At 41.8% G+C, this 27417-nt stretch overlaps 1 protein-coding gene across 1 annotated transcript; it reads left to right on the forward strand.

Moving 5' to 3' along the window:
• Positions 1–339: 339 nt before the first annotated feature.
• On the forward strand, positions 340–26190 carry LOC139417203 (TBC1 domain family, member 19). The gene is made up of 21 exons (XM_071166450.1): positions 340–559; positions 795–867; positions 992–1037; positions 3663–3738; positions 4345–4419; positions 4589–4652; positions 5415–5461; positions 5542–5652; positions 6116–6188; positions 6650–6688; positions 9037–9149; positions 13998–14072; positions 14269–14331; positions 21253–21337; positions 21440–21484; positions 21593–21625; positions 22002–22111; positions 22336–22427; positions 23410–23525; positions 23724–23794; positions 24712–26190. The coding sequence occupies exons 1-21, from the start codon at positions 461–463 to the stop codon at positions 24784–24786; spliced, it is 1581 nt and encodes a 526-aa protein (XP_071022551.1). The 5' UTR covers positions 340–460; the 3' UTR covers positions 24787–26190.
• Positions 26191–27417: the final 1227 nt, after the last annotated feature.

A 27417-nucleotide genomic window follows, 5' to 3' on the forward strand; every position in this document is an offset into this window, starting at 1 on the left:
GAATGCAGGTGACAGAGTCCTAGCAAAGTCATAGCAAGCACGTCTTATTACAGGCCTGGCTTACTCAAATGACCTTTCTGACTTTTATAGGCTATGTAATGCGATTGATGATCCGATGTTGTTGGATACAGCACTACAAATACATAGATAATCTAGACAATCTGACTCCAAACAATATCTTATATTTGTTTATGCAAAGAACATAGCCTATATTATGGATTTTTCATCAAGAAAGAGAGATAGAGCTTGCAGGCTATTCACAATGAGCACACTGAAAATGCAATAAATAACTATCAAGCTAGGAACTAATCTTGCGTATTTTTTGTTTCCTCTACATCCATAGTCCGTAGTTGCTAAGTAACCACTGCAGAGGCCAAAGGCTGCATCACCGGATACCAAATGGATTCTAAAAGTCTAATTGCCTTATTGTAGTGTAGATAAACCAAAACGAGCATTGAAAATGATGGATGAGGGAACGGAGTTATCACTGACAATTGCGCAAATTGCCCAGCGACTGAAAGCAACCCATTTACACTCTCAAATAGAGAGACAGGCCAAAGTGAGTAGCTAGCTAGCTGCTCTGCAGAACCGAAGGCATTGACCGAAAGGCTTGTGCAACAACGCATGTTGTCCTCCCTGTCTGCTGCTGTGAGATTTTACAGCTGCCAAGGCTATACAAATAGTTGCCTTATCTAGCAATACTATTGATTTTACGACCGGTAACTAACTGCTTGACATACCAACATATCTAGCTACTTAGAGAATATGCGTAACTATTTTCTTATTCTATTTAGGAGTGTTTGCATAGACCCGAGATACAATTAGAATCTCTAAAAGAGGACGTTCGTAATTTTCTCAAAGCATCAGGTAAGCGCCTGATGCAGAACAAATATTTGTGTGGGTAATAGCTAGCTAGATGTCATGGACTGGACCTACATTGAATATCATGCATGTCATGTTGCAAATGAATACCTTTTATTTTGTGTTGCAGGTTGGGAGAGAAAGCTACAGAATGCAGTATACAGAGAGTTGCACGTGTAAGTGTTTTTTGTTTTTCAAGAAACAAAATGTATTTTGTATAAGCATATCAAATGCATAACATGTACATGGGCACACAGATAGACAGAGAGAGAGATTGAGAGAGACCAGGCAGAGAGAGAGGAGGAGGAGGGGGGGGGGGGGGGGGGGGGGGGGGGGGTCTAATGGTGTGTTCCCTTACTGAAGTTTGGTTCTAACTGTTTTTATATAACATTTATGAGAGTGAATCACCTGAAATGTTCAGCCAATGCTCGTTTAAAACAGACTCCAGTAAAAGTGATTTGGGGCTTTAGTCTTGGCCAAGAACCACACTCCAGACCAGATCCCAAAACTGGCACCAACGCTCCAACCATCATCCAATGCCAGGAGGTCTCATGCTTTTATTCTTCTGTTTTTGTTTGTCTGTCTAGACCTACTGTGTTTGTGTCAGATATGGACAGACAGACGCATGTTCCTTGCATTGCTAACATTTTATTTTTAAACAGACAGCACTTTTTCAGCTTCTCTGTTTGTATGATCAAATCGTGAGTTGTTATTCAGTTTGAGCAAATGTAAGCCCGAGTCACCTTAAGTCACTTAAGAGTACCATGGTGTCTTACTGCCGTGAGATGAAAACAAAATTCACGATCCAGCTGCCTGAACTTGAGGCTGTCCAGTTTCGCACTACAACGTAAAGAGTTGAATTATGCCTTCCTCTCTTGAACATGAATCATCTGTGTATGTCCTCGTTTAGGTGACGTGTTTAGATAAAGATGAGTGTTTTACAGTGCCTTGCAAAAGTATTCATCCCCCATGGTGTTTTTTTACTATTTTGTTGCATTACAACTTATCATTTAAATTGATTTTTATTTGGATTTCATGTAATGGACTTACACAAAATAGTCCAAATTGGTGAAGTGAAATGAAAAAAATAACATGTTTCTAAAAAATTTACGGAAAAGTGGTGCGCGCATATGTATTCACCCCCTTTGCTATGAAGCACCTAAATAAGATCTGGTGCATCCAATTACCTCCAGAAGTCACATAATTAGTTAAATGAAGTCCACCTGGGTGCAATCTAAGTGTCACATGATCTGTCACATGATCTCAGTATATATACACACCTGTTCTGGAAGGCCCCAGGGTTTGCAACACCACTAAGTGGCACCATGAAGACCAAGGAGCTCTCCAAACAGGTCAGGGACAAAGTTGTGGAGAAGTACAGATCGGGTTTGGGTTAAAAAAACATATACAAAACTTTGAACATCCCACAGAGCACCATTAAATCCATTATTAAAAAATGGAAAGAATATGGCACCACAACAAACCTGACAAGAGAGGAACGCCCACCAAAACTCACAGACCAGGCAAGTAGGGCATTAATCAGAGGCAACAAAGAGACCAAAGATAACCCTGAAGGAGCTGCAAAGCTCCACAGCGGATATTGGAGTATCTGTCCATAGGACTTCTTTAAGCCGTACAGTCCACAGAGCTGGGCTTTACAGAAGAGTGGCCACAAAAAAATCCATTGCTTAAAGAAAAAAATAAGCAAACACGTTTGGTGTTTACCAAAAGGCATGTGGGAGACTCTCCAAACATATGGAAGAAGGTACTCTGGTTAGATGAGACTAAAATGTTGCTTTTTTGTTTTTCATCGGCAGGGACTGGGACACTGGTCAGAATTGAAGGAATGATGGATGGTGCTAAATACAGGGAAATTATTGAGGGAAACCTGTTTGTCTTCCAGAGATTTGAGACCGGGACAGAGGTTCACCTTCCAGCAGGACAATGACCTTAAGCATACTGCTAAAGCAACACTTGAGTGGTTAAGGGGAAACATTTAAATGTATTGGAATGGCCTTGTCAAAGCCCAGACCTCAATCCAATTGAGAATCTGTGATATGACTTAAATATTTCTGTACACCAGCAGAACCCATCCAACTTGAAGGAGCTGGAGCAGTTTTGCCTTGAAGATTGGGAAAAAAATCCCAGTGGCTAGATGTGCTAAATTTATATAGACATACCCCAAGAGAGAGGGGGGGGGGTGAATAGTTGTGCATACTGAAGTTTTATTGTCTTGTTTCTTGTTTGTTTTTTGCAATAAAAAATATTTTACATTTTCAAAGTGGTAGGCATGTTGTGTAAATCAAATGATACAAACCCCCCAAAAAGCACTTTTAATTCCAGGTTGTAAGGCAACCAAATCAAAATAATGCCAAGGGGGGTGAATACTTTCGCAAGCCATTGTATAACACAAGGGCCGTCTGAAATGGGCTCGATCCTGTTTTTGTCCTCCAGACGGCCAGAGTCATTTGTTTAGGTTGAATGATGGACAAAGACAGGAGATGGATCTGGTGGCGGAACCCAGACCTTCTCCTTCAACTAGAGAGAGAGCCTTCAGTTTGTCTTAGTCGATTGTTCTTTTCCCCCCAGTTTGATTGCATAAATAAAAAATTAAATCTTCAATATGTTGCTTATAGTAGAGGATCCTACTGCCTTTACGGGTTGTTTGTCATGCATTTATTTGAAGAAATTAGTCTTATTCATTCTCACTTTCTCTTTCCTTTTTCCCTCTCTCTCTTCCCCCCCCCCCCCCTCTCTCTCTTTCACTTTCTATCTCTCCTACTCACTCTTTCTCTCTCTAGTCAGCCGCTCCCCAGCCACCCTGCAGCTCCCCCAGAGCACGCCAAGGAGCCTCTGGCGTACATGCGCAAGGCCCAGGTGGGTCTGTTGCTTCCTCTCGCCATCCATCTCTCCTTCTCTTCCTTTCTTCATCACTCCATTTCATCATCTCTTTTGTGGTTCTGTCTCTCAGAACCACTTTTGTGGTTCTGTCTCTCAGACTTACTGTAGAAGATATGCTTTAGTTAAGCAGATATGTTTTAGTGAAGAAGGGATTCTTACAATTCTTGGGTGGGCTGCCTAACAGTGTAAAAGTGCATAAAATTGAAGGAAACTGCAAAAATGTCCTCTCAGCTGCATGGCAAAAAATGTGTAGAATTGCAGGAAATTAGCTTTAATATTCCAAAGAATTCTCTCAGCTCCATGGAAACATTCGTAAATTTGCAGGAAATTGGCTTTGAAATGCACAAATATATCTACATCGCCAAGATGGGGACCTATAAAATGTTCTCTCAAATTCTGATGGGCCCACCACGCCCCCTGCCACGCCCACTGCCACGCCCACTGCCACGCCCACCACCGAAGCTTCAGGAAAAACTATGCTCAGTGTTGTCTTTAATGTCGTTAAGTTAACTGTTTGTGTGTGTGTGCGCGCACTTATGTGTGTGTGCGTGTGTCTAAGCTTGTGTGTGTCTTCCCCCACAGGTAAACTGGGAGAAGCGTATCCTCAAAAGCCTGAACAGCATGTGCACAGAGCTGGGTGTACCCTTGGCTCGTAAGGTAAACCGTGTAAAGTAGTTTATGACAGCATGTAAAAGGGTACTCAACCTAAGATGAGGTCTTCAAGAATATTCGCAGAGGGCCCTGTGTGTCAGTATATATTTGTGTTAATGTCTTCAGTCTATTAACAAACTACTTAATTGACAATTCTTAATTTTCCGTTTTGTAGAGGCCAGCTGTGGAACAGAAGGAGTTGACCAACAAGTGGAACGAGATGGGGACAGACGAACCAGGTCTTTACCTTCAAACTCCATGTTGATGATACTGTTTATAAGTGTGGATTAACTGGGGTTATTTTAACATTGCAGGAGGATGTAACCCTTGCCATTGTAATTAAGGCTGTGTGTGTGTGTGTGTCTGTGTGTGTGTGTGTGTGTGTGTTTGTGCCATTTATACTTATATACCTCTTGCGTAGGTGCATTACCTTAAGTTAACTCTGCTTGTGCACAGTACTCCGTGTAACAGAACAGTCTCCTAACAATGCTATCTGAGAATGGGGTATGGTAACATTTACAAGTGTGTGCCGGGCCTTGGCATAAACAGCAGGCCTTGTGAATCCAGAGGATAACCAGACTCCTGGGCCTTGCCTCGCTCCGATAGCGAGTGGAACTCCCCTTCCAACCTTAACATGCTCTCTTTATTGACTGACCATGCATTTGACTTAGACTGACGATGAAAACTTCTAACTGCCTGACTTTGCTGGGAATTCTCTTTCCAGCAAAGACATTATACCATTTTTCTCCATTGGAGATGACCAAAAATGAATGTCTAATTTGCCAACACTTACTATGGATGGTTGCATCATCAGGTTAACTTTAATGACCATTGAATGGATATTATCCATTTAATGGTCACCGAAGTTAGCTTGATGATGCAACTATCCACCCAGCATCTGTGCTATGTTGTAATCACATTGTTATATCTATGTTATAACTACAATATTTTTATTAGCAACTTAAACTTTAATGCTCCTTTGTCTTTGTCCTTTTGTACAGATCTAAGTCGTTTCAGGCCTGTCTATGCTCCCAAAGACTTTCTGGAGGTAAATGGACTTCATCTCAATCAATATGTTCTGATCGACGACTTAATATTTCAAGTTACTCCATTTCCCATGATTCCCAGGTGCTGATCAGCCTACGGAACCCAAACCATGACAGCAGTGAGGAGGCCAGCGCAAAGAGTCACTGGGGCCTCATCCAGGTGCCCCTCCACGACAGAGACATACCTCAGATGGTAGGGGAAATACTGTGTGTTTGTCTGTGGTGTGCGTGCGTGTCTGTCTGTGTCTGTGTGTCGCTCCACAGGTGGTAGGAGAAACACTTGACCTGACCCATCTGTGTGTGTCGAAACACTGGGTGTGTGTTTACACATTTATACTTTAGGGCACGTGTCAAACACATTCCACGGAGGGCAGTGTGTCTGCGGGTTTTCGCTCCTCCCTTGTACTTGATGGATGACATTAGTTCACTAATTAGTAAGGAACTCCCCTCCCCTGGTTGTCTATGTCTTAATTGAAAGGTAAACCCAAAAACCGGTCAGATACTTGGCCCTCCATGGAATGAGTTTGACAGCTCTTTAGGAGAATAGGAACTGTTTGTCTGCGTGTGTGTAACCTACTCATAGTAAATCCCAGATGATTTGTGTTTATTGACGATTCAACGGTGTTTACTGCGATTTGTATGTTTTGTCCCCTCAGAGAGAGGCCTATTCAGAGTTGAGCCTGACCACGGGGCAGCTGGGTATTGACGACCATACACACGTACCCCCAGGTAAAACTAGATTAATATGCACTGAGCTTGCGTTCTGTGTCCTGATAAAAATACTCATACTTTCCGGCCTATAAACAAAGCTTTGAAATGGAGAATAATGGATCATTTAGCGGTAATTCCTCTTCCACATCAAGTTGGAAGAACTTCTAGGTCTACAGTAAAATCATTCAGAATCATCAGAGAAAAACATGTTTACCTAGCAAATACAGAAATAAATCGGGATGAATAAAGAACATTTCAGTTGATATCTTATCAGTTTGTGTAAATGTTTCTCATGCCATTCGGCCGTCTGGCATCTCTCAGACAATATCTGTGTGTCTAAGAAGGCTTTAAATATCATTGTATTCATAGCCTTTTGTTTGTAAATCCAACTGATACAGTAGTCCGTTCTGGAAACGGATCCACTTCAGGCTGACAACTGATATATTTTTGTTGTCCCTCTTTTTCATATCGCCGGGCAGATTTGTTTGAAAGCGAGCATACTCGCATCGGGAAGAAAGGTAAGATAACAGACAGGCTGGTTCATTTGAGATCCTATTTATTTAATAGTGTGTATCTCTCTTTTTGTATTATAGCCAGTTGGTCCTCTCTGGAATATGTCTTCTTGACATTAAAGTGGGACATTTGGTACTGCATGCACTCATGCGCACACACACACACTAGGAAGGGCTGGGCGATATGGCCCAAATATATCACAATATTTTTCAATTTTATGTTTTGGAATAATATAAAAGTTCTAAATATGAGTTGTGCATGACTGTAGGGCGGCAAAACATACTGTACATTTTAAGTGATTTCAGTGCGTCCAACCAGCCTCACAACCTGCAGACCACGTATATGGCGTCATATGGGCAAGCGGTTTGCTGATGTCAACGTTGTGAACAGAGTGCCCCATGGTGACGGTGGGGTTATTGTATGGGCAGGCATAAGCTACGGACAATGAACACTATTGCATTTTATCAATGGCAATTTTAATGCATAGATATACTGTGAAGAGATCCAGAGGCCCGTTGTGAGGCCCATTTCTTTTAAGGTATCTGTGACCAACAGATGCATATCTGTATTCCCAGTCAGGTGAAATAGATTAGGACCTAATTAATTCATTTCAATTGACTGATTTCCTCATATGAACTGTAACTCAGTAAAATATTAGAAATTGTTGCAAGCTGCATTTATATTTTTCTTCAGTATAGATAGAATCATGGGAAAATAATAATAATAATATTATTCTATAGTTAGAATGTAATCGTGGACACTTTGAATACAGTGTTGTTTGACATGACAACGAATGAAAAAGCCAGAGAGGCGTTCATAGAATTAGGAATTAGAATCTCTATGGAGGTGTTATTGTGACAGGGTAGAAACCAAAGTTTTGGTCAGTGTTTCTCAGGGGAGTGGGACCCTATACTCTTTGGCTCCATTAAATGTTTTCTCTCAATAAAGGTTACATATATATATATTTTTTATTAGCTGGCCAGCTAACTAGCAATTAGCATTAGCGGCTAACACAATTTAGTTTAGCCACATCTTGGTAAGAAAAGACAAACTTGCTGTTTGCAGACAGTAAGATACACAGACTAATATTGCAATTATCGAATGCTTTTGGCTTTATATTAAGAAGCCAAGTGGAAATCGTAATCGTTGTCATCAACATATTGTATCTGCTGCATTGTCCATGAAGATTGAAGTCAAGAGTGAACGGTTGGCAAATGATAGTGGTCGAGCAACAACAACTGCGCTCCTTGAGTGACAAGAAGGGGTGGGGAGAGAGATGACTCAAGTAGCGGAGTAAACTATAAAAACGGAGTGGTGTACCACATTTAAAAAGCCAAACGTTGTAATAGTGTTATACTGCCCGCGCATCAATACCAGTATATAGTCACATACGGTTTACCGCCCAGCCCTAACACACACACACACACACACACACACTTGTTGTTCTATGGATTTCCATTCAAAATCTTACTTTCCCTAACCCTTACCTTAACCCTAACCTTCACTCAAGATTTAAATATCATTTTCCTTGTTATACTATCCTTTGGGGACTTTGGGAGATTTCAGGTCACCACGAGGATAGAAGAACAAGACCACACACGCACCTCTCACCCCCTCCCATAGGAAACCCCTATAGGTAGCTCCTGCCATAACTAATCCTCTCCTTCACCCTCTCAAGTGGCCTAGTCTCCCTTACACTTTTGCACTCTACCCTGTCCCTGTATGCTGAGCCTAATGTAAACATTAGCGGGGACGCCTCTTATAGGGCTGAATCAGAGTCCAGGCCTGGCCCGGGGGACACACACAATAATACAAGGACTAATTTTGTGTACGTCTCCTTAGTGCCCTCACAATGTGTTCTACATGGGTAGGAATGTGTTTTAACACCCCGATGGCCAAGGGGACAGTGGACCAAGTGAGGATAGCACTCTAAATGCCGATTTAAAGAGGAACAAGAGGGCAGAATGTTTATGTTGGAGTATGTTATTGGCTCTCCGACACCTGGAGTAAGTGGAGTCAAGGGCCATGTGTGTTTGGGACCTGTCGGAGTGGAAGGAGCAAGATGGAAGGTTCAGATTCAGATAGGGTCTGGTCTGATCGTTTGCAGTCTGTTTGTTTTATTTGTGTGTTCAACAGAAGGGGAAAGTCGTGTTGCTATAATGACAGTGAGACATTTCGCTATGGTCCTGGTATGTTTACTGTGGTGTGAGTCAGTGGCGTGTGATATATTTATTTTCATTGTAAATTCAAGTATTTAAATGTACACAAAGGAGATCTCTCTCGGTTGTGCTACAATGTAACCACTGCTATTATATTGTTGTGTTATGAGTGTGTCCTCTGTGTGTCGTTCCAGTGGTAAATGAGCAAGACAGTGCAGCAGCCCAGCAGTACAGTAGACAGGGCTGTCCCACTGGCCTACGAGCTGACCTCTGGGCCCTCATCCTCAACTCCACCAATGAGCCTGAGGTAATGCACACACACACACACACTACGCTGCCTGGTTAAGTGGTTACCGATCTTTTGTAGATGAATGTATCATTAGGTTAATGTTAAAGACCATGGTGTTGAACCTGCTACTCTGGGTTTTCTGCCTGTGTTTGTTATGAAACTGCCAGGCACACACAGCCGTTGCGGTTCCCAAGGCCCATTTATTTTTTTCTAGGGCTTGAAGTTGCTCACCTCTTCCTGAACCTTTTCTTTCCCTCTCTGAACCCTCTCCAGTGTTAATGGTTGACATGACCTATCTCCATCATTCACACTGGAAGAGAGGAACTGTTAAGGAGTCTTTTTGTTAGAAAGGAAACTCGGGTCATATTTACCTGTGTTGGTTCTTCTCCATACGTTGGCTGTATGTTAGTGTGGGGGCACGTATGTTTATCCTAATTTATATTTATGAGTATCTATGGGTGTTACCACCTGCGTAGCTTCAAATAAGTTTTCCAATAAAGAGAGGTTGAATGCGATTAGATTTAGCAAGCATTACAGTTGATTGAACCGTCAAATCTAGCAAGAAATATCATCTTTCCATAGGCATTAGACATTGTCCTCAAGGAATTCACTTATTTTACATGTAGATATGTATTTTATAGACTGAATGCCTGGTTCTTAGTACAGGTTCATGCAGCTGGAGACGATCTTCGGGCTATAAATTAGTGGCGCTCGTGTTTATGCCATCCTGCCGTAACTCATCCCAGGGCACTGTGACCGCCAACGTAATCAAACTGGTTGCGATTTAGCAAAGTTAGCTCAAACAAGAGGGCCTGCTCCCTGTGTGGCAAATGGCCGTGCCTCTCCGCATTTGTATAACCCAGGGAACGGACCCCCGCCTCGTCGCGGGCCGATTAAACAATGCCCCTGCCGTGGGAAGATTGATCCCCCTAGGAGAGTTACAGGGATCCAGCGGAGGTCTGTAGAGCATTACCTTCACCAGGTTCGACTGTAGGACAAACAGAGTTGCGTTCAGGACAGGAGAGAGGACTGTCCACTATCCGTAATCTGTGTGCCACTAGCTCTAGCGTGCGTATATGACATGGTAGTATTGTATGACATATCAGGACACTCAGGATATTGTGTAAATGCACAGAGATTTATGTTATTGCAGTATAACCTAAACATCTTCAAGGATGACCTCCAGGTTGTATTAACCAATCACCACCATCCTTTTAAACAGAACATGTCCACTATGTCCCAGATAACCACCGTCACCCACCACCCATCAACTCTCCTATGACGTAGCCCGCATCCCACAATCCCTCATGTTAATAAGGGTAAGGGCTCTCCAGCGCAGACAGGCTAATAGATGGGCGGAGGCCTTTAAGGGCCTCACCCAGGAGACAGGGCTTCCCCCGGGGCGATGAACAGAGGTGGTGGGCGGCCATTCCTCACCCACTATGTATGGCATAGACTCCTTATGTACAGCCACTTACAGCTGCCCTGTGGCACAGAAGCAGTTGTGTACACAATGCCCTCAAGGTACTGTAAGTCAAAGCACGGCAAAGCAGTTAAGTTGAATTCTCAAGGGTTGAAACGTCAATCCGAAAGTATTGTTGTGGAGATACAGTACTCGCCTTCTCATCCATAGGACAGGGAGGAAAGTTCATGTGAATGACAAGTTTAAGTTCGATATTCATTCGAATCTTATTTTCGTTTGTGATTGAGAGCCTCAGTCAACACAAACACTGCTTGGGGCTGTTTTCAAATAAAAGGGTCTGATTCATTTAAACAATACATGGATTTGGGTATCCCTTATACGTCCTGTGTCGTCTTCTAGTTCTATAAAATGTATGACATCTTACCCTGATCACTTGTTACTGTGGTAAAATTTGATACATATGATATTATAACTACCTCACAAGCGACCCATAATAAGACTAAGCGATTATCCCATTAAAGGAAATGTCCGACTCCATAAGATAAATATCAATGTGCAAGAGACTATAGTTAAACCAAGTGCAATCAAGTATTATGCATTTAGCTGACTGAGTTCAAGGAATGGTCACGCGGAGCGAATATCAAAGCAAGTATTATTTAATAACTTATTAATGGAGTCATGAAGCATTAACAAGCACTACAAGGCACTGCTCAAGGCATGGCCCATAGCTAATGAGAGAGAGATCTACTTCCCTTGCTTTGGCAATGTGAACACATGTTTCCCATGCCAATAAAGCCCCTTGAATTGAATTGAATTGAGAGAGTTTATCATCTATTTCACTTGCTTTGACAATGTGAACACATGTTTCCCATGCCAATACAGCACATTGAATTGAGAGAGAGAGAGATTCTCACCACGGGAGGGAGGGAGGGAGGGAGGGAGGGAGGGAGAGAGAAATATAATCTAAGACCCTTTTATATCATATGAGTTGTTTGGATTCAAAGTCTGAGTTTGTGACTAATCGCATTACTGTAAAATTAACAAATCAATTATCAGACCTACATGATCACAACAGAACCTCTGCTTCTCAGAGGTGGGACAATGGGGGTTGGCAAGGGCAACACAGATAGTGCTTACATACAGTTCATAAGAAGAGCTGTTGATGCAAGTACTGACCATCCATGATATTAAAATTATAGTTTTATCAATGTCTTGAGGCTATACAGTTTTTGTTTACAATTACATTGTTTTACAAACATTGTAATAAAACCAGCTTATATTTTAGGTTCTGGTGGGTTACGACAGTTGAACTAAGCTAAGGAGGCTTTTATAAGTTATATTCTTCAATAATCAATGAGTGTATGTCATTAAGTTAAAAGTCAAAACATTTGAAGTGTCTTCGGAAAGTATTTAGACCCCTTGACTTTTCCCACATTTTGTTACGTTACAGCGTTGTTATAAAATGTAGTAAAGTGTATTTTTTCCTCATCCATCTACACACAATACCCCATAATGACAAAGCACAAACAGGTTTTTAGAAATGTTTGCTCATTTATCAAATACAAAAAAATATATATATATTACATTTACATAAGTATTCAGACCCTTTATTCAGTACTTTGTTAAAGCACCGTTGGCAGCGATTACAGCATTGAGTCTTCTTGGGTGTGACGCTACAAGCTTAGGAAACCTGTATTTGGGGAGTTTCTCCCATTCTTCTCTGCAGATCCACTCAAGCTCTGTCAGCTTGGATGAGGAACATTGCTGCACAGCTATTTTCAGGTCTCTCCAGAGATGTTCGATCGGGTTCAAGTCCGGGCTCTGGCTGGGTCACTCAAGGACATTCAGAGACTTGTCCCAAAGCGTTGTCTTGGCTGTGTGCTTAGGGTGGTTGTCCTGTTGAAAGGTGAACCTTCGCCCCAGTCAGGTCTTGAACGCTCTGTAGCAGGTTTTCATCAAGGATCGCTCTGTGCTTTGCTCTGTTCATCTTTCCCTCGATCCTGACTAGTCTCTTAGTACCTGCTCCTGAAAAACATCCCCACAGCATGATGCTGCCACCACCATGCTTCACCGAAGAGATGGTGCCAGGTTTCTTCTAGACGTGACGCTTGGCATTCAGGCCAAAGAGTTCAATATTGGTTACATCAGACCAGAGAATCTTGTTTCTCATGGTCTGAGAGTCTTTAGGTGCCAAACTGCAAGTGGGCTGTCATGTGCTTTTTACTGAGGAGTGGCCTCCGTCTGGCCACTCTACCATAATGACCTGATTGGTGAAGTGCTGCAGAGATGGTTGTCCTTCTGGAAGGTTCTCCCATCTCCATAGAGGAACTCTAGAGCTCTGTCAGAGTGGTACCCTTCCCCAGACCTGTGCCTCGACACAATCCTGCCTCGGAGCTCAACGGACAATTCCTTCGACCTCGGCTTGGTTTTTGCTCTGACATGCACTGTCAACTGTGGGACCTAATAAAGACAAGATTGTGTGTGCTTTTCCAAATAATGTCCAATCAATTGAATTTACAACAGGTGGACTCCAATCAAGTTGTAGAAACTTCTCAAGGATGATCAATGGAAACAGAATGCACCGGAGCTCAATTTCGAGTCTCGTAGCAAAAGATCGGAATGCTTATGTAAATAAGGTATTTCTGTTTTTTTATTTTTAAAACATTTGAAAAAATGTGTAAACTGTTTTCGCTTCGTCATTATGGGGTATTGTGTGTAGATTGCTGAGGGAGGGAAAAATATTTGTATACATTTTAGAATAAGGCTTTAACGTAACAAAATGTGGAAAACGTCCAGGGGTCTGAATACTTTCCGAAGGCACTGTATGGAGCAATCGTAGATTGCCCCTTTAACGTTTTAAAGGGAATTTTAATGTCTCAAATTGACTATATCCATTTTGGGTGTTTTGAATATGTCTGGGAAGCCCTACCTCTTGACATGGACAAGCAGCTTGAACTTCATCTCTCTTTTTCTCCCCACCAGTCTCTGATTGCCAAAGTGCTTTTGGTTTTATTCCTCTTTTCCTCCCTGTCCTCTGTAACTTTGTTATTTTATGATAGCTTTTTCAGACCGGAGACATGATGTTAACTATGTGGTCTGAAGTGTTGAAGTACTTCCCATAACATTAACCTTGCCTCTTCGTCTGACTAAATCATGGTCATGTCAATGTCAACGAGCACATAAATTTGACAAAATACACAAGGTGGTTTAAGGACATCAGATAGTAGTAGTACTTCAATTCAAATAGATTACTGTAGTAGGAGGGCAAACCGAATGAATGCTGCGGTCTTTAGATTCTTTAGTTTAGGCCCACTTTCTGTATTGGATTGAATGGTCAATAATTTGAATAAATGATTGTCCCATATTATTTGTACGTACTGTGGAGGTTGTATCTTTTAGCTTGATGTTATTTGTAATTGACTGACTGATGTTTTGTTGGACAGGATGTGATGCATTATGAGCAGCTGAAGGCTGGAGTCATACACCATGACCTGCTGGTGGATAACCTCATCTACAAGGTAGGCTTTGGCGTGCCAATACAAGCAGGGAAACACTAACACCACAGCACATGCAAACACGTGTGGTTGTTGAGAACCTTGGTTTTGGTTTATTTTCCCGCCTGCTATGTTCTTTACAAACTAGTAGTGATGTGTCAGGTATTTATTTCTTATATCTTTGTTTTGCTGTCAATTATCCCTACTTTGTTTTCTCCAGGATGTGAAACTGACTGCGAGTAATGATGACTACTACTTTGTGTTTGAAGATTTCCTGTATCAGGTGAGTGTGACTCATTTTCCCCTCATCCATTTCTCTCTTTCCATCTCTCTTTCACTCTCTTTCTTTCTCTCTGCCTCTCTCTCTCTCTCTCTCTCTCTCTCTCTCTCTCTCTCTCTCTCTCTCTCTCTCTCTCTCTCTCTCTCTCTCTCTCTCTCTCTCTCTCTCTCTCTCACTCTCTCACTCTCTCACTCTCTCACTCTCTCACTCTCTCTCTCACTCTCTCTCTCGCACTCAAGCATCTACTCAGCAGTCTCCTTCCGTTCTATTAGCATGTCCTTTTAACACTAGACATTAATGCATACATAGATAACACTCAGTCTTCTGTATATATGTAGGTTGTGTTAGGTTAGAGCATGTACACAGAGGGGAGATAATGGTGGGTCAAAATAACACGGACACCAGACTGTATAGAATACCACTAGACTAAACTACTCTCACTCCTACATACACCATTTTCCATTCTAACAGATATAGTTACACACACAATTATACGCTCTTTAAAAAAAAAAAGGGTTCCACAACGGTTATTTGCAGAGGGATAGGGTTCTACCAAGAACCGTTTTGATCAGAAGAACCCTTTTTGGAAGACGAGGGTTCTTTGTAAGTCAAAGTGTTCTACCTAGAACCTTTAACAACCTAAGAACCATTTTTGGAAGGAAGGGTTCTTTACTGATTCTTTGGGAGGCAAGAAGGATTCTTTGGAAGGCAAGAACGGTTCTACATAGAACCATATATAATATTTCTCAGCATGCTCTATTGCAGGGAGATTTTCAGAATTGTTTGTTTTACTTTAACATCTGTGTTTTTGCATGTACATTGATTGGTTGAGAAATGTTATGCTACTCAAAGATAAATAGCATACATTTTTCTAAACTAATCCAATCTGTTAGTAATTGGATTTATTGCACCCGTTACTGAGATGGTTGTTCCAGTTTAGATGATTGAGGTAGTCTCAGTATTCAATCTTTTCTAACCTGGCAGTCGTTCTGAATGCAGGTTGTGGGTGATTAACAGTTCCACTTGTTGGATATTCTAACTCTGGCTGGACTCCAATAGGAATTACATATCACTTTGCAAGCAAGCATATTGTGACTTGTAGGCCTGATATGAGATTCCTAACTCCTGTGTTAGGGTATAACTAGGTCCTCAAAGAAAGGCATAATATATGTAATGTATTGTCATAAATAAATACATTTTAAAGGCTAATAAGGCTGGTGGATTCTACCCGTTCATAGAGGGTTCTTGGAAGAACCTTTAGATGATAAAATGGTTATTGGTAGAACCCTTCATAGAGGGTTCTAGGCATACACCTTCATAGAGGGTCCTAGGTAGAACAATATACAGGGAGTTCTTTGAAGAACCCAATGTAGAGGGTTCTTTATAGAACCCTCTGCTAAGGGTTCCACCCAGCACTAAAAAGGGTTCTCCTATGGGTACAAACTGAAGAACCCTGTATGGTTCTACTTAGTACCTTTTTTCCCTAAGAGTGTATATAATATAGAGGCTCCCCTATCATGGTTTTGAATACCCCTTTCAACCAAAAATACTTGGAGCAAGTGCTCATTCAAGTGCTCATTCATATGTCCACCAATACTTGCATCAGACAACACTATAGTGACAGATGAATTTCTCCAGTCTGGCTTTGCCGGTTTATTTGTTTACGTGTTTAAGTGAAAGATAGTAACTATTTAGCTGAATGCTGGGAGCGGTTTAGTGAATGGTGGTGGCACGACAGGTAATCATCTCTATGGTGGCTTACCCGCTCGGCACTGACAAATCATCAATATGGACTGTTCCTGAACTCGCTATGCAGTCGTAGAATTCTCTCAATATACGGCTCAGGTTTAGGTTGAGAGAGACTAATCTATAATCACAAATATAAAAAAGAGAGAGTGCATCAGAGACTGGGCTCAGTTCCATTGTAAAGAGATTATCTGGTAATTCTGAATACTTTTTAGCCACTAGTTCTGAATATTGTGCTCACAAGCCAAAAGGGGTCCCCAAAAATTGCCTAGTACCTTACATATTGTATGTGCAGACACAGTCGCTAGTGAAAGACAACACACCCCTTGCACATTCAGTCATTCTGAAAACAGCCATTCTGAAAATACTTTTTCTCTCATGGCCAACTACCATGAAGTTTGAAAAGACAGGCTGATTGGGCGGGGAAATTATATTCATGAGCTCGCCTTAACTGACAGCTCTTTGAAACATCTTTGTCAAGCAACTTGGATGCAGTGTTGCAGTAAAATCCTCTCATGCAAAGTTGGTGGTACACAAGGAAACTCAAACAGCATTGAAATTGCATGAATTTTATACAGTATATAGGGTACCAGTCAAAAGTTTGGACACACCAACTCATTCAAGGGTTTTTCTTTATTTAGAAATGTTTCTACATTGTAGAATAATATCGAAGACATCAAAACTATGAAATAACACACATGGAATCATGTAGTAACTAAAAAAGTGTTAAACAAATCAAAATATATTTTACATTTGAGATTCTTCAAAGGAGCCACTCTTTTGCCTTGATGATTCCAGATTCCAGCTTCACCAGGAATACTTTTCCAACAGTTTTGAAGGAGTTCCTACATATGCTGAGCACTTGTTGGCTGCTTTTCTTTCACTCTGCGGTCCAACTCAACCCAAACCATCTCAAGTTGGTTGAGGTCGGGTGATTTGTGGAGGCCAGGTCATCTGAAGCAGCACTCCATCACTCTCCTTCTTGGTCAAATAGCACTTACACAGCCTGAAGGTGTGTTGAGTCATTGTCCTGTTGAAAAACAAATGCAAACCATATGTGCAATAAGTGCAAACCATATGGGATGACGTATCGCTGCAAAATGCTGTGGTAGCCATGCTGGTTAAGTGTGCCTTGAATTCAAAATAAATCACAGACGGTGTCACCAGCAAAGCACCATCACACCACCACATCCATGCTTCACGGTGGTAACCACACATGTGGAGATCATCCGTTCACCAACTCTGCATCTTACAAAGACACGGCAGTTGGATCCAAAAATCTCACATTTTGATTCATCAGACCAAAGGACCAATTTCCACCGGTCTAATGTCCATTGCTTATGTTTCCTGGCCCAAGCAAGCACCCATTACTGAGGTGGTTGTTCCAGTTTAGATGGTTTAGGTAGTCTTGTTTGTCAAGTCCTTCACCATAGCAGTCATTCTGAATGTAGTTTTTGGGTGATAAAATGTTACAATTGTTGGATTTCCTCCCTCTAGCTCTGATTGGAATCACTAATCACTTCACAAACCAGCTTATTGTGAATTGCAGGTCTGATGTGGCCCACCAGACAAGATTTTCAGACCACAATGTAGAGGATAACTAAAGTCCTTATTAAATGTATAATATAAGGTCTTAAAGGGTTTACTTTGAATTCAAACATATGCACTTGGCAGTCACTTGGTGAAGGCTTCAAGACCAGGAGTTATTGCATGCAACACACATGTCTATCACTAACAAACACAGTCATGGGTGGGTATCTCTCGCATTCACTTGAAAGGCATGGTGGGAAATATGCAAATAAGGCTTTACAACCTACAATGTTAAAACCCCTAAAATACTGTTACACTACATGTGTTATTCCTAACACAAAAAGGATAACAGCATCAACTTTTGCCACACACATGGTGTTAGGGACCAACACTCTAGGGGTGTTAGTTTGTGAACACTTTGAAAAGTGTTAGTTTAATACTATTTCAGTGGGTCACATATAATTTCCAAGAAAGTGTTACATTTAACATTGTGGGTGTTAAAATACTGATATCAAATTGACTTACAATTTGTGTAATTGCCTCGTGGAAAAATAATTCCGTTTTCAGAAGACTGAGGCGGGTTTTCCTTTAACATTTTACCTGGGCTATTTCTTTTGATCCTAACAAACTCCCTCAGTCCCTGCCGATGACAAGCATAACCATAACATGATGCTGCCACCACAATATTTGAAAATACAAAGGGATCAACAACATTGCATTCACTCCACATTACTGGCCTGTATGACAAAGTGATAAGAAGGATGCCTGTATAAAAAATAATCTACTCCAAATCATCCATTCTGATTTGCAAGAAGGCAAGTAATAAGTAATACTGCAAAAGCACAGCAAAGCCATTCACTTTTTGGCCTAAATTAAACCACAGATTTGGGTCAAATCCAATATTACACAGAACAGACGGAAAACCTCTGTACTTTCCAGTATTGTGGTGGCAGCATAATGTTATGTGTCTGCTTGTCATTGGCAGGGACTTGGGAGTTTGTCAGGATCAAAAGAAATATGAAAGGAGCAAAGCCCAGGTAAAAAGTTAAAGGAAAACCTAACCCTGGGATAGTTTTGTTTTTCAACAAGACAATTAAAACAATTTTATGCCAAAGACACACCAGAATTGATTTCCAAGAAGTGTTTAGTGTTCCTGAGTGGTGTAGTCTCAGTCCTGACTTAAATTTGCTTGATAATCAGAGATGAGGTTTGAATATTGCTGTCGATCAATGATTCCCAACTAAATATACTGAGCTTGAGCCATTTTGACAAAAACAATGGACATTTGTGGCCCTAAGTGTTGTGCAAAGTTGGTAGAATATAATTCAAAATCATTCACAGATGTAATGGCTGCCAAAGCTGCTTCTACCAACTATTATCTTCGGGGGAAAAAATAATATTTGGAAAATGTTCTATAACTTTTTCAAAAATTGAATTGAATTCCTCTTTAGATTTGAGGCAACAAAATATGAAGACTGTGCAAGGGTGTGTAGACTTCCACTAGGCACTTTGTTCCCCACGTCATTGCTCTCTCTCTCTCGCTCTGCTGTGTGTGCATGTTGGTACCTGTCATTCAAGTGGCGAGGGGCTGAAGCTCATTGGCTGGAACTCGAATTACTAGGGGGCTGGCCCATGTGGGGGAAAATGTAGGGCAAATGGCACAGCACAACTTCCAGAAAATGTTGTTTTCAAACTAGGGATTTCGTGGCTAATTGAGGTAAACCAGTAATTCTGCTTATAGATTATGCATGTATGAACTACACATTGACACATCCAGCCCAAAGCGAGAGGTTTAAAAAATACTTAGTAGTCAAAGTTCTGGAGCATGTCTTTAAGTCCAATCCGTTCAAGAGTTAAACTGCACTCCTCTGGGGAAAATCCCATGCCCGATTCACCCCACTGGGCAAAAACGGGTCAAATCAGCATTGTTTGCACGTCATTTCAACCAAACAAATCAATGTGATGACGTTGCACCAACGTGGAAAACTGATTGGATTTGCACAAAGTAATCAGCGTAAAGGCATTGTTTTTTCACCCAACTTTTACCCTAAATCCAATCACATGGTGATATTTTTAGTTGATTTCACCTTGAATTCACATTAGTTGAAAACTCAACCAAATGTAAATCAAAACTAGACATTGAACTGACGTCTGTGGAATTGACCCCAGCTCTGCACTTCAATACACAGTCCCCATCTGCTGTGACGCAATGACCTTAACCAATGAAATCAGTTGATTAAAACATAATTCAGTTGATTGAGGGGCCATATCATTTCCTGAAGATAATGCCACACAAGTGGGGCAGAGTCATTGAAATGTATTCCCAATCAGAAGAGAAGATGAGATTACCATCACATTTTGGGGGTCTTTGTCTGACACCACCTGGTATATTTTTATTTCACCTTTATTTAACCAAGTTGAGAACAAGTTCTCATTTACAATTGCGACTTGGCCAAGACAAAGCAAAGCAGTTTGACACATACAACAACACAGTTACACATGGAGTAAAACAAACATACAGTCAATAATACAGTAGGAAAATAAGTCTAAATACAATGTGAGCAAATGCGGTGAGAGGCAAAAAAAAAGGCCATGGTGGCGAAGTAAATACAATATAGCAAGTAAAACACTGGAATGGTAGATTTGCAGTGGAAGAATGTACAAAGTAGAGAGATAAATAATGGGGTGCAAAGGAGCTAAATAAATAATTAAATACAGTAGGGGGACAGGTAGTTGTTTGGGCTAAATTATAGATGGGCTATGTACAGGTGCAGTAATCTGTGCGCTGCTCTGACAGCTGGTGCTTAAAGCTAGTGAGGTCCTGGATGTCAGGAAGCTTGGCCCCAGTGATGTACTGGGCCGTATGCACTACCCTCTTTAGCGCCTTACGGTCAGATGTCGAGCAGTTGCCATACGAACCGGTGATGCAACTGGTCATGATGCTCTCGATGGTGAAGTTGTAGAACTTATTGAGGATCTGGGGACCCATGCCAAATCTATTCAGTCTCCGAAGGGGGAAAAGGTGTTGCCCTCTTCATAACTGTCTTGATGTGGTTGGACTATGATAGTTCATTGGTGATGTGGACACCAAGGAACTTGAAACTCTAGTCCACGATCAGCTCCTTTATCTTGCTCACATTGATGGAGAGGTTGTTGTCCTGGCGTCTCTGACCTCGCTATAGGCCGTCTCATCATTGTCGGTGATCAGGCCTACCACTGTTGTCTCGTCAGCAAACTCAATGATGGTGTTGGAGTCGTGCTTGGTCATGCAGTCGTGGGTGAACAGGGAGTACAGGAGGGGACTAAGCACTCACCCCTGAGGGGCTCCTGTGTTGAGGATCAGCGTGGCAGATGTGTTGTTGCCTACCCTTACCACCTGGGGGCGGCCCTCAGGATCCAGTTGCAGAGGGAGGTGTTTAGTCCCTGGGTCCTTAGTTTAATGATGAGCTTTGGGGGTACTATGCTGTTGAACGCTGAGCTGCATTCTCACATAAATGTTCCTTTTGTCCAGGTGGGTAAGGGCAGTGTGGAGTGAGATTGAGCGTAAATGAAGCACAGATTAATTTGCCCCTGTGTGTGTGTGTGTGTGTGTGTGTGTGTGTGTGTGTGTGTGCGCGTGCATGCACTTGTGTGTGTCTGTTGTCATAGGTCCTGCTATGTTTCTCTCGAGACACTGCGGTCTTGGAGCACTTCAGCTACAACAGTGCCACTCCTCCCAAATCCTACATTCAAGGTGAGCCATTCTACCCTTATCTAATCTAATTGACAATCATCACACGTATTCTTTAAGGGAAATACCATACAAGGTGTTGATGTCATGGTTGGTTACCTGCAGGCAAGGTGGGAGTTGAGGAGTTTGCTGTGGTGTATCCTCCAAATGGTGAGAATAGTCCTTAATCCCAAATTCACTTACTAACACACATATAAGTAGCCCTTTATGCTTGTGCGCAATCATTGATGGACTATTCTCAATTTCTCTTCCGTATAGGTGTCATCCCATTCCATGGTTTTTCAATGTATGGTAAGTACGGTTTCTACCTTCTGTATCATAGTACCAGCTAAAATTGTGATCATGAAATAGACCCTTTAAAAAAAATCTGGACACCCATTGTATGGGCTCCTGAGTGGCGCAACGGTCTAAAGTACTGCATCTCAGTGCTAGAGGCGTCACTACAGAACCTGGTTCGATTCCAGGCTGTAACCGGACGTAATTGGGAGTCCCATAGGGCGGCGCAATTGGCCTAGTGTCGTCCGGATTAGGGTTTGGCTGGGGTAGGCCATCATTGTAAGTAAGAATTTGTTCTTAACTGACTTGCCTCGTTAAATAAAGGTTAAATATATATTTTTTAAATCAAATATTGAATTCTGAGGTGTTACTGTGTGTCTGTGTCCTCCAGTGGCCCCTCTGTGCTTCCTGTACAACGAGCCCTCCAAGCTGTACAGTGTGTTTAGGGAGATGTACGTACGCTACTTCTTCAGGCTGCACTCTGTCTCTTCCTCCACCTCTGTAAGTTTAACACAGAGAGAGAATACGGAGAGGGAGCGAGAGAGGGGAGAGAGTGTGTTTTCTGTCTGTTCTCTGCTCATATTTGTGTTTCTATGTATAGCTATGTATTTTCATGTGTGTTTGTGTTCATAAAAGTATTTTGCATTGAAATGAGTGTGTGTGTGTGTTCAATATGTGTGTGTACTGTATGTGTGTGTATTCACATTACGTATGTTATTCCATAGGGTATAGTGTCTCTGTGCCTACAGTTTGAGAGGCTGCTACAGACCCATCTCCCCCAGCTATTCTACCATCTACGGGAGATAGGCGCTCAGCCGTGAGTACACACACACACACACACACACAGTCTTGTACAGCTAACCTTGTGGGGGGGGGGGAAATTGAGTCCCATTCAAGTCCTATTTTCCCTTAACCCCTAAGCCTAAACCTAACCCTAACCCATGCTCTTACCCTTACCCAAAAATCTAACCCTAAACCTAACCCTAGCTACTAACACTAACCCTTAACGTAATTCTAACACTAATTCTAACCTTAACACTAAACCCCCTAGAAATAGACTTCTGGTCCCCACAAGAATAGTTAAACACGTCTATACACACACACCATATGTTTTCCTATCGTTGTGGGGACCTAAAATTGATTTCCATTCAAAATCCTATTTTCCCTAACTCCTAATTCTAACCATAACCTTAAACCTAACCGCTAAGCTTAAAATATTCTTTATCCTCCTGGGTATGTGGGAAATGTCCCCACGAGGGAGAATTTTCCTTGTTTTAACCTTGAGGGGACTTTGGGGAATTTACAATACCCAAAAGGATAGTAATACAAGCACACACACACACACACGTTTGTTTTACTATCCTTGTGGGGACCAAACTATTGATTCCCATTCAAAATCCTGTTTTCCTTAACCCCTAACATAACCCTAATTATAACCCCTGACCCTAAAATAGCCTTTTTCCTTGTGGAGTACGTCAAAATGTTCCCACTTGTCCAAATTTTACTTGTTTTACTATCCTTGTGAGGACTTCTGGTCACCTAAAATCACACACACACACACACACACACACACACACACACACACGGCATTAGTTTAAGCATATACCACCATCTAGTGGAAAAATATTGCAAATACATTACTTTTGAAATTGATATGGCATTGAATATGTATGAATAGAATATGTATGATTATCTTTCATGCAGGTATAAAAAGGGAAATGTATGTTGTACATTTGGGCTCCGATGATGATACATTAAAGAATGATGTGACACTATTCAACTGTTGAACATACCCTCAGCTTGCGTATTGCCTTTAAGTGGATGGTGAGAGCGTTTTCTGGGTACCTTTCTACTGACCAGCTCCTCCTTCTGTGGGACCGAATCCTGGGTTACGACTCACTGGAGATTGTAGCAGGTATAGCAGCACTCACGTGAAACTACTCCTCAATGTAAAAAAATAAATAAAAATTAACAATACAATCAACTTTGTGACCGTGCATTCTAGTATTAACTAGTTCACTAGTATTTAGAGGTGTGTTATGATGTTACGGCTGCATTGATGCTAAACTGTATAGTGGGTATTGACCCCACTTTCCCTTCTCTCTCCCCCTAGTCCTAGCAGCGGCCGTCTTTGCCTTCCGGGCTGAGAACCTGATGGAGGTGACATCACTGACCTCAGCTGAAGTGAGTGTGCCTTTCACCGAGGCCACAGGCAGGTCGTCTTTCTCCCACACACACACACACACTGGCTTCCACTCTGGCCCTTGGTTACTGAAATAGCCCCTTACTCTCATTTCAAGCCCTCTGCCCCTCCTACCCCCCACTAGCCCCCACTTCCCCGAAACGCTCACACCCGAAATGTGCAAGGGTCATTATTGTGGTGTACACAGGGTGTCTGTGTGTGTTGTTAAATGTCAAACAATCTGGAAAGGTACAGATTACACGAAAACATACAAAGGACACCTAGGTAGAGCATTGCACCATGAACTTTGGCATTGGATGCCATCCATTTTCCCTCTTAATGCAATTATTCCAAATGCCTTTGACATGAGTCCCAACCTCGTGTCCATGTACCCACTTAAGAAAGCCTTTATACTATCTCCCCCAGAGCATTTGACTGACAGCCATAGTAAACCTCCCCTAGCCGTCTCTGCCCCCCCCCCCCCCCCTCCCCCCCCTCCTCCTCCTCCTAGAGAGTTAATCCAGTGTGACGCACGGGCGTCAGGTTGACCTGATGCTAAGATGCTGGGCCACAGTATTTGCTTGCTCATTCACCACCTGGTCCACTGGAGAAGGTATCATAACATGGCTCCTTATTTTTAGAGCCTGTGCCGAGGGCCTGAAATATTAGACCCTTTCTGTAAACATGATAGGGCCCCTAAATGTAATCCCAAAAGGCCAGGCTGGGGGAATGGCATATACCCTATATGAAGCCTACAATGGGAATCTGCAGCTCAATAGTGTTTCAAAAAAATGGTCACTAAAAAGAGTTTCTGTAAAAACGTCATCATGTGGAACTTTATTACATCCACTGGTTGGTTGGTGTGAGTCTGCTGTTGGTAATGAACGTGTGTTCTCTTTGACGACCTCCCTTACTGCAGGCCGTCCTCGCCGACCTTTCAACTCTGAAGGTCATGCCTCTCATTCAGATCTTCCTGTTCGCCACTGTCATCTGAGGACCTGCGTGTTGTGTGTGTGTGACACGTGTGTGCGCGCGCACCGGAGGAGACGTGAGCAATTGCCTGTGCTGTCAAGCTGTTCCCATGCCAACGCCAGTGATCGTCTGTCAGAGTCAGAGATGCCAACCACACCTTATATGGAATATGAAAAGGCAAAAAAAAAGACCCCTGAAACCTTGTATATCCATCTCACCATATTCCTTTCACTGTGTCAAAGCTGCATGTCCCTCTGCATGCACGCTACAGAAATAGTTATCACCATGTATCATATTATTAGATATATTATACAGTATGTAAGTATAGCCCTCAGATAAGCTAAGCAAATCTTACCTCCTTAAGCTATGCCCTCTAAGTAAGATGATATATATGCCAATGCTTGGGACCAGCTTGATGAGTCTATTGGAAGCTGGATTGCATGGAACAGTATTGTATTGGGTTGTAATTGACAGTGTGAGAGAGGGAACCCACTGGCTAAAAACTGGTTGAATCAATGTTGTTTCCACGTCATTTTAACAAAAACAATTCAATGTGATGACATTGAATCAAAGTGGTAAACTGATTGGATTAGCAAAAAGTCATCAACCTAAGGGAGTCGTATTTTTTTCACCCATTTTGTAACCTAAATCCAATGACATTTTTGTTGATTTCACGTTAGTTGACAACTCAACCAAATGTAAATCAAAACTAGGCATTGAGATTACGTCTGTGCCCAGTGGGAAGTAGTTGTAGCTGTCTACAGTGTGACCATTGATGTGTTAAGGAAACTCTGATGAGTGTTCAGTGGGGTCTTAACATTTTATATTTTCATGAAGCGCTCCTTGCAATAATAATCCTGTATTAGACGCTAATCAGAAGCTGCTCTGTGTCGGGTTCCTCAAGAAAATGATCTCAGTTAATTCATTATCTAAGTCATAATTAATAAGGCTTAAACTAATATTCTAATGTTCATTTTTTAATATGCAAGATATTATCATAAGATATGACTTGTGTATAAGATATGCCATTACAACACTGTTTTTGTCTCAGTATTGTTTTTATTGTTTTTGTTTTTAATTGTGAAAATGATCATTGAAGAACCTTTGTTTGAATTGTTCTTTTATGTAATTAGTGTGCATTTTTTATGGATTTAATTAATTATTGCGTTCACATGCTATATTTGTATTTGTCTCGCCCTGTTATTTGATACCTGACCCAATTTTGTTCCATTTTGTGCCCATTGTCAAATGTATGTGCCCAGATTACATATTTTTTATTTACAGTTTAATTTCAGGATTTTCTTACATTTCACCCTACCCAATGCGGTCAATGTCTCTGAGATCAGGGGACATTAATCAATCATAGCATCATAGCATAGTTTTGTTTTTCAATGCTCATTAAATTAAAATAAAGTAATGAAACCTATATCTACTAGTTTGTATTTTCAATTTTGACTTCACCTCTGTAGTATTGTATTCAGACTCATTAACAGACTCATTATTCCTTAGACCTTCACTAAGAAGTAACATATGTAGGCAACATATGGCCCCTAGATCTCTGTTTGACAGCCTACATCCATTCTGCAACAGCAGTAGAAATGTGGTCATGCATTCTGCATCGTCCAACATAATTAAATGACACTTTTTTTTGGATAGGGTAAATATTTGGATGTGGCGTACTGTACTTTGGCAGCTCATCAGAGCAATGAGCCTGAGGAGTCAGTAGGCAGAATCAGTAATTGACAGGTAGCAACTAAACATTATCTGCCCCCCACAGCCCACCCTAGCATCTGCTCTGCCTTTGCTTTGGCTGCCTTCCCCCTATGCATTCTGTGTGCTCGTATCAAATTATGCTGTTCCTCGTTTTGCTGCCCTCCTTCTTTCCCTCTCATGCTAGTCCCCGCGGCTTAGTCATGCCTGGTACAACTGCCACCTGTTTACCCGGACTCCCAGAGCATTTTCTGCTCATTGCTCCACCGGGGGCCAGTGACTTCTTATCAGCCACCCTTTGTTCTCCCTGGCCTGAACTAGCCACCACTGTTGGCTCCCTTGATGTTGAAACGATGCTCTACAGGAGCAATGTGCCGTCATCAGCCCATGACTGCCATCCCATCCGTCATCACTCTGGCGCTGGCCGTTGTTGAAAGATTTCATGTAGATGGCACTATCAGGTTGCCCGTCTCACTGGGTGGCACTCTTCGGTATTAATATAACATTTGTAAACGTGGTCCAGCTGATAGTAATGATACAGTTACTGGAATAGTGGACAAAATGTATTAATTTCAATGTCAAAGAAGCATCCAAGAAAGCATCTATTTAAGTGTTTGAGGCTATAACATGAACATCTAGTCTGTCATTTGCCATTACTTCAATTTAGAGAAACATGCATGAGTCTTAAAATGTATAGCCTAAATGGGGACACATTGAGATACCATAATTGCATAATGTAGCCTGGTTACCGATGTTCTTAAAACCATGAATGCAGATGTCTTGGAAATAACCCAGAAAGTGAAGGTCAGAGCCATATGAGGCTCTGGTTAGCAGAGGCGGCCAATATGCTGTTTGAAATATGCTGTCATCTGACTAAATCTAAATATTCTGTTGCATATAGCCTAGCCTGCAAATGCATGCCACTTGCCTTATCAATAAAGGC

Source organism: Oncorhynchus clarkii, chromosome 9, assembly GCF_045791955.1.
Source record: "Oncorhynchus clarkii lewisi isolate Uvic-CL-2024 chromosome 9, UVic_Ocla_1.0, whole genome shotgun sequence".
NCBI lineage: Eukaryota > Metazoa > Chordata > Actinopteri > Salmoniformes > Salmonidae > Oncorhynchus > Oncorhynchus clarkii.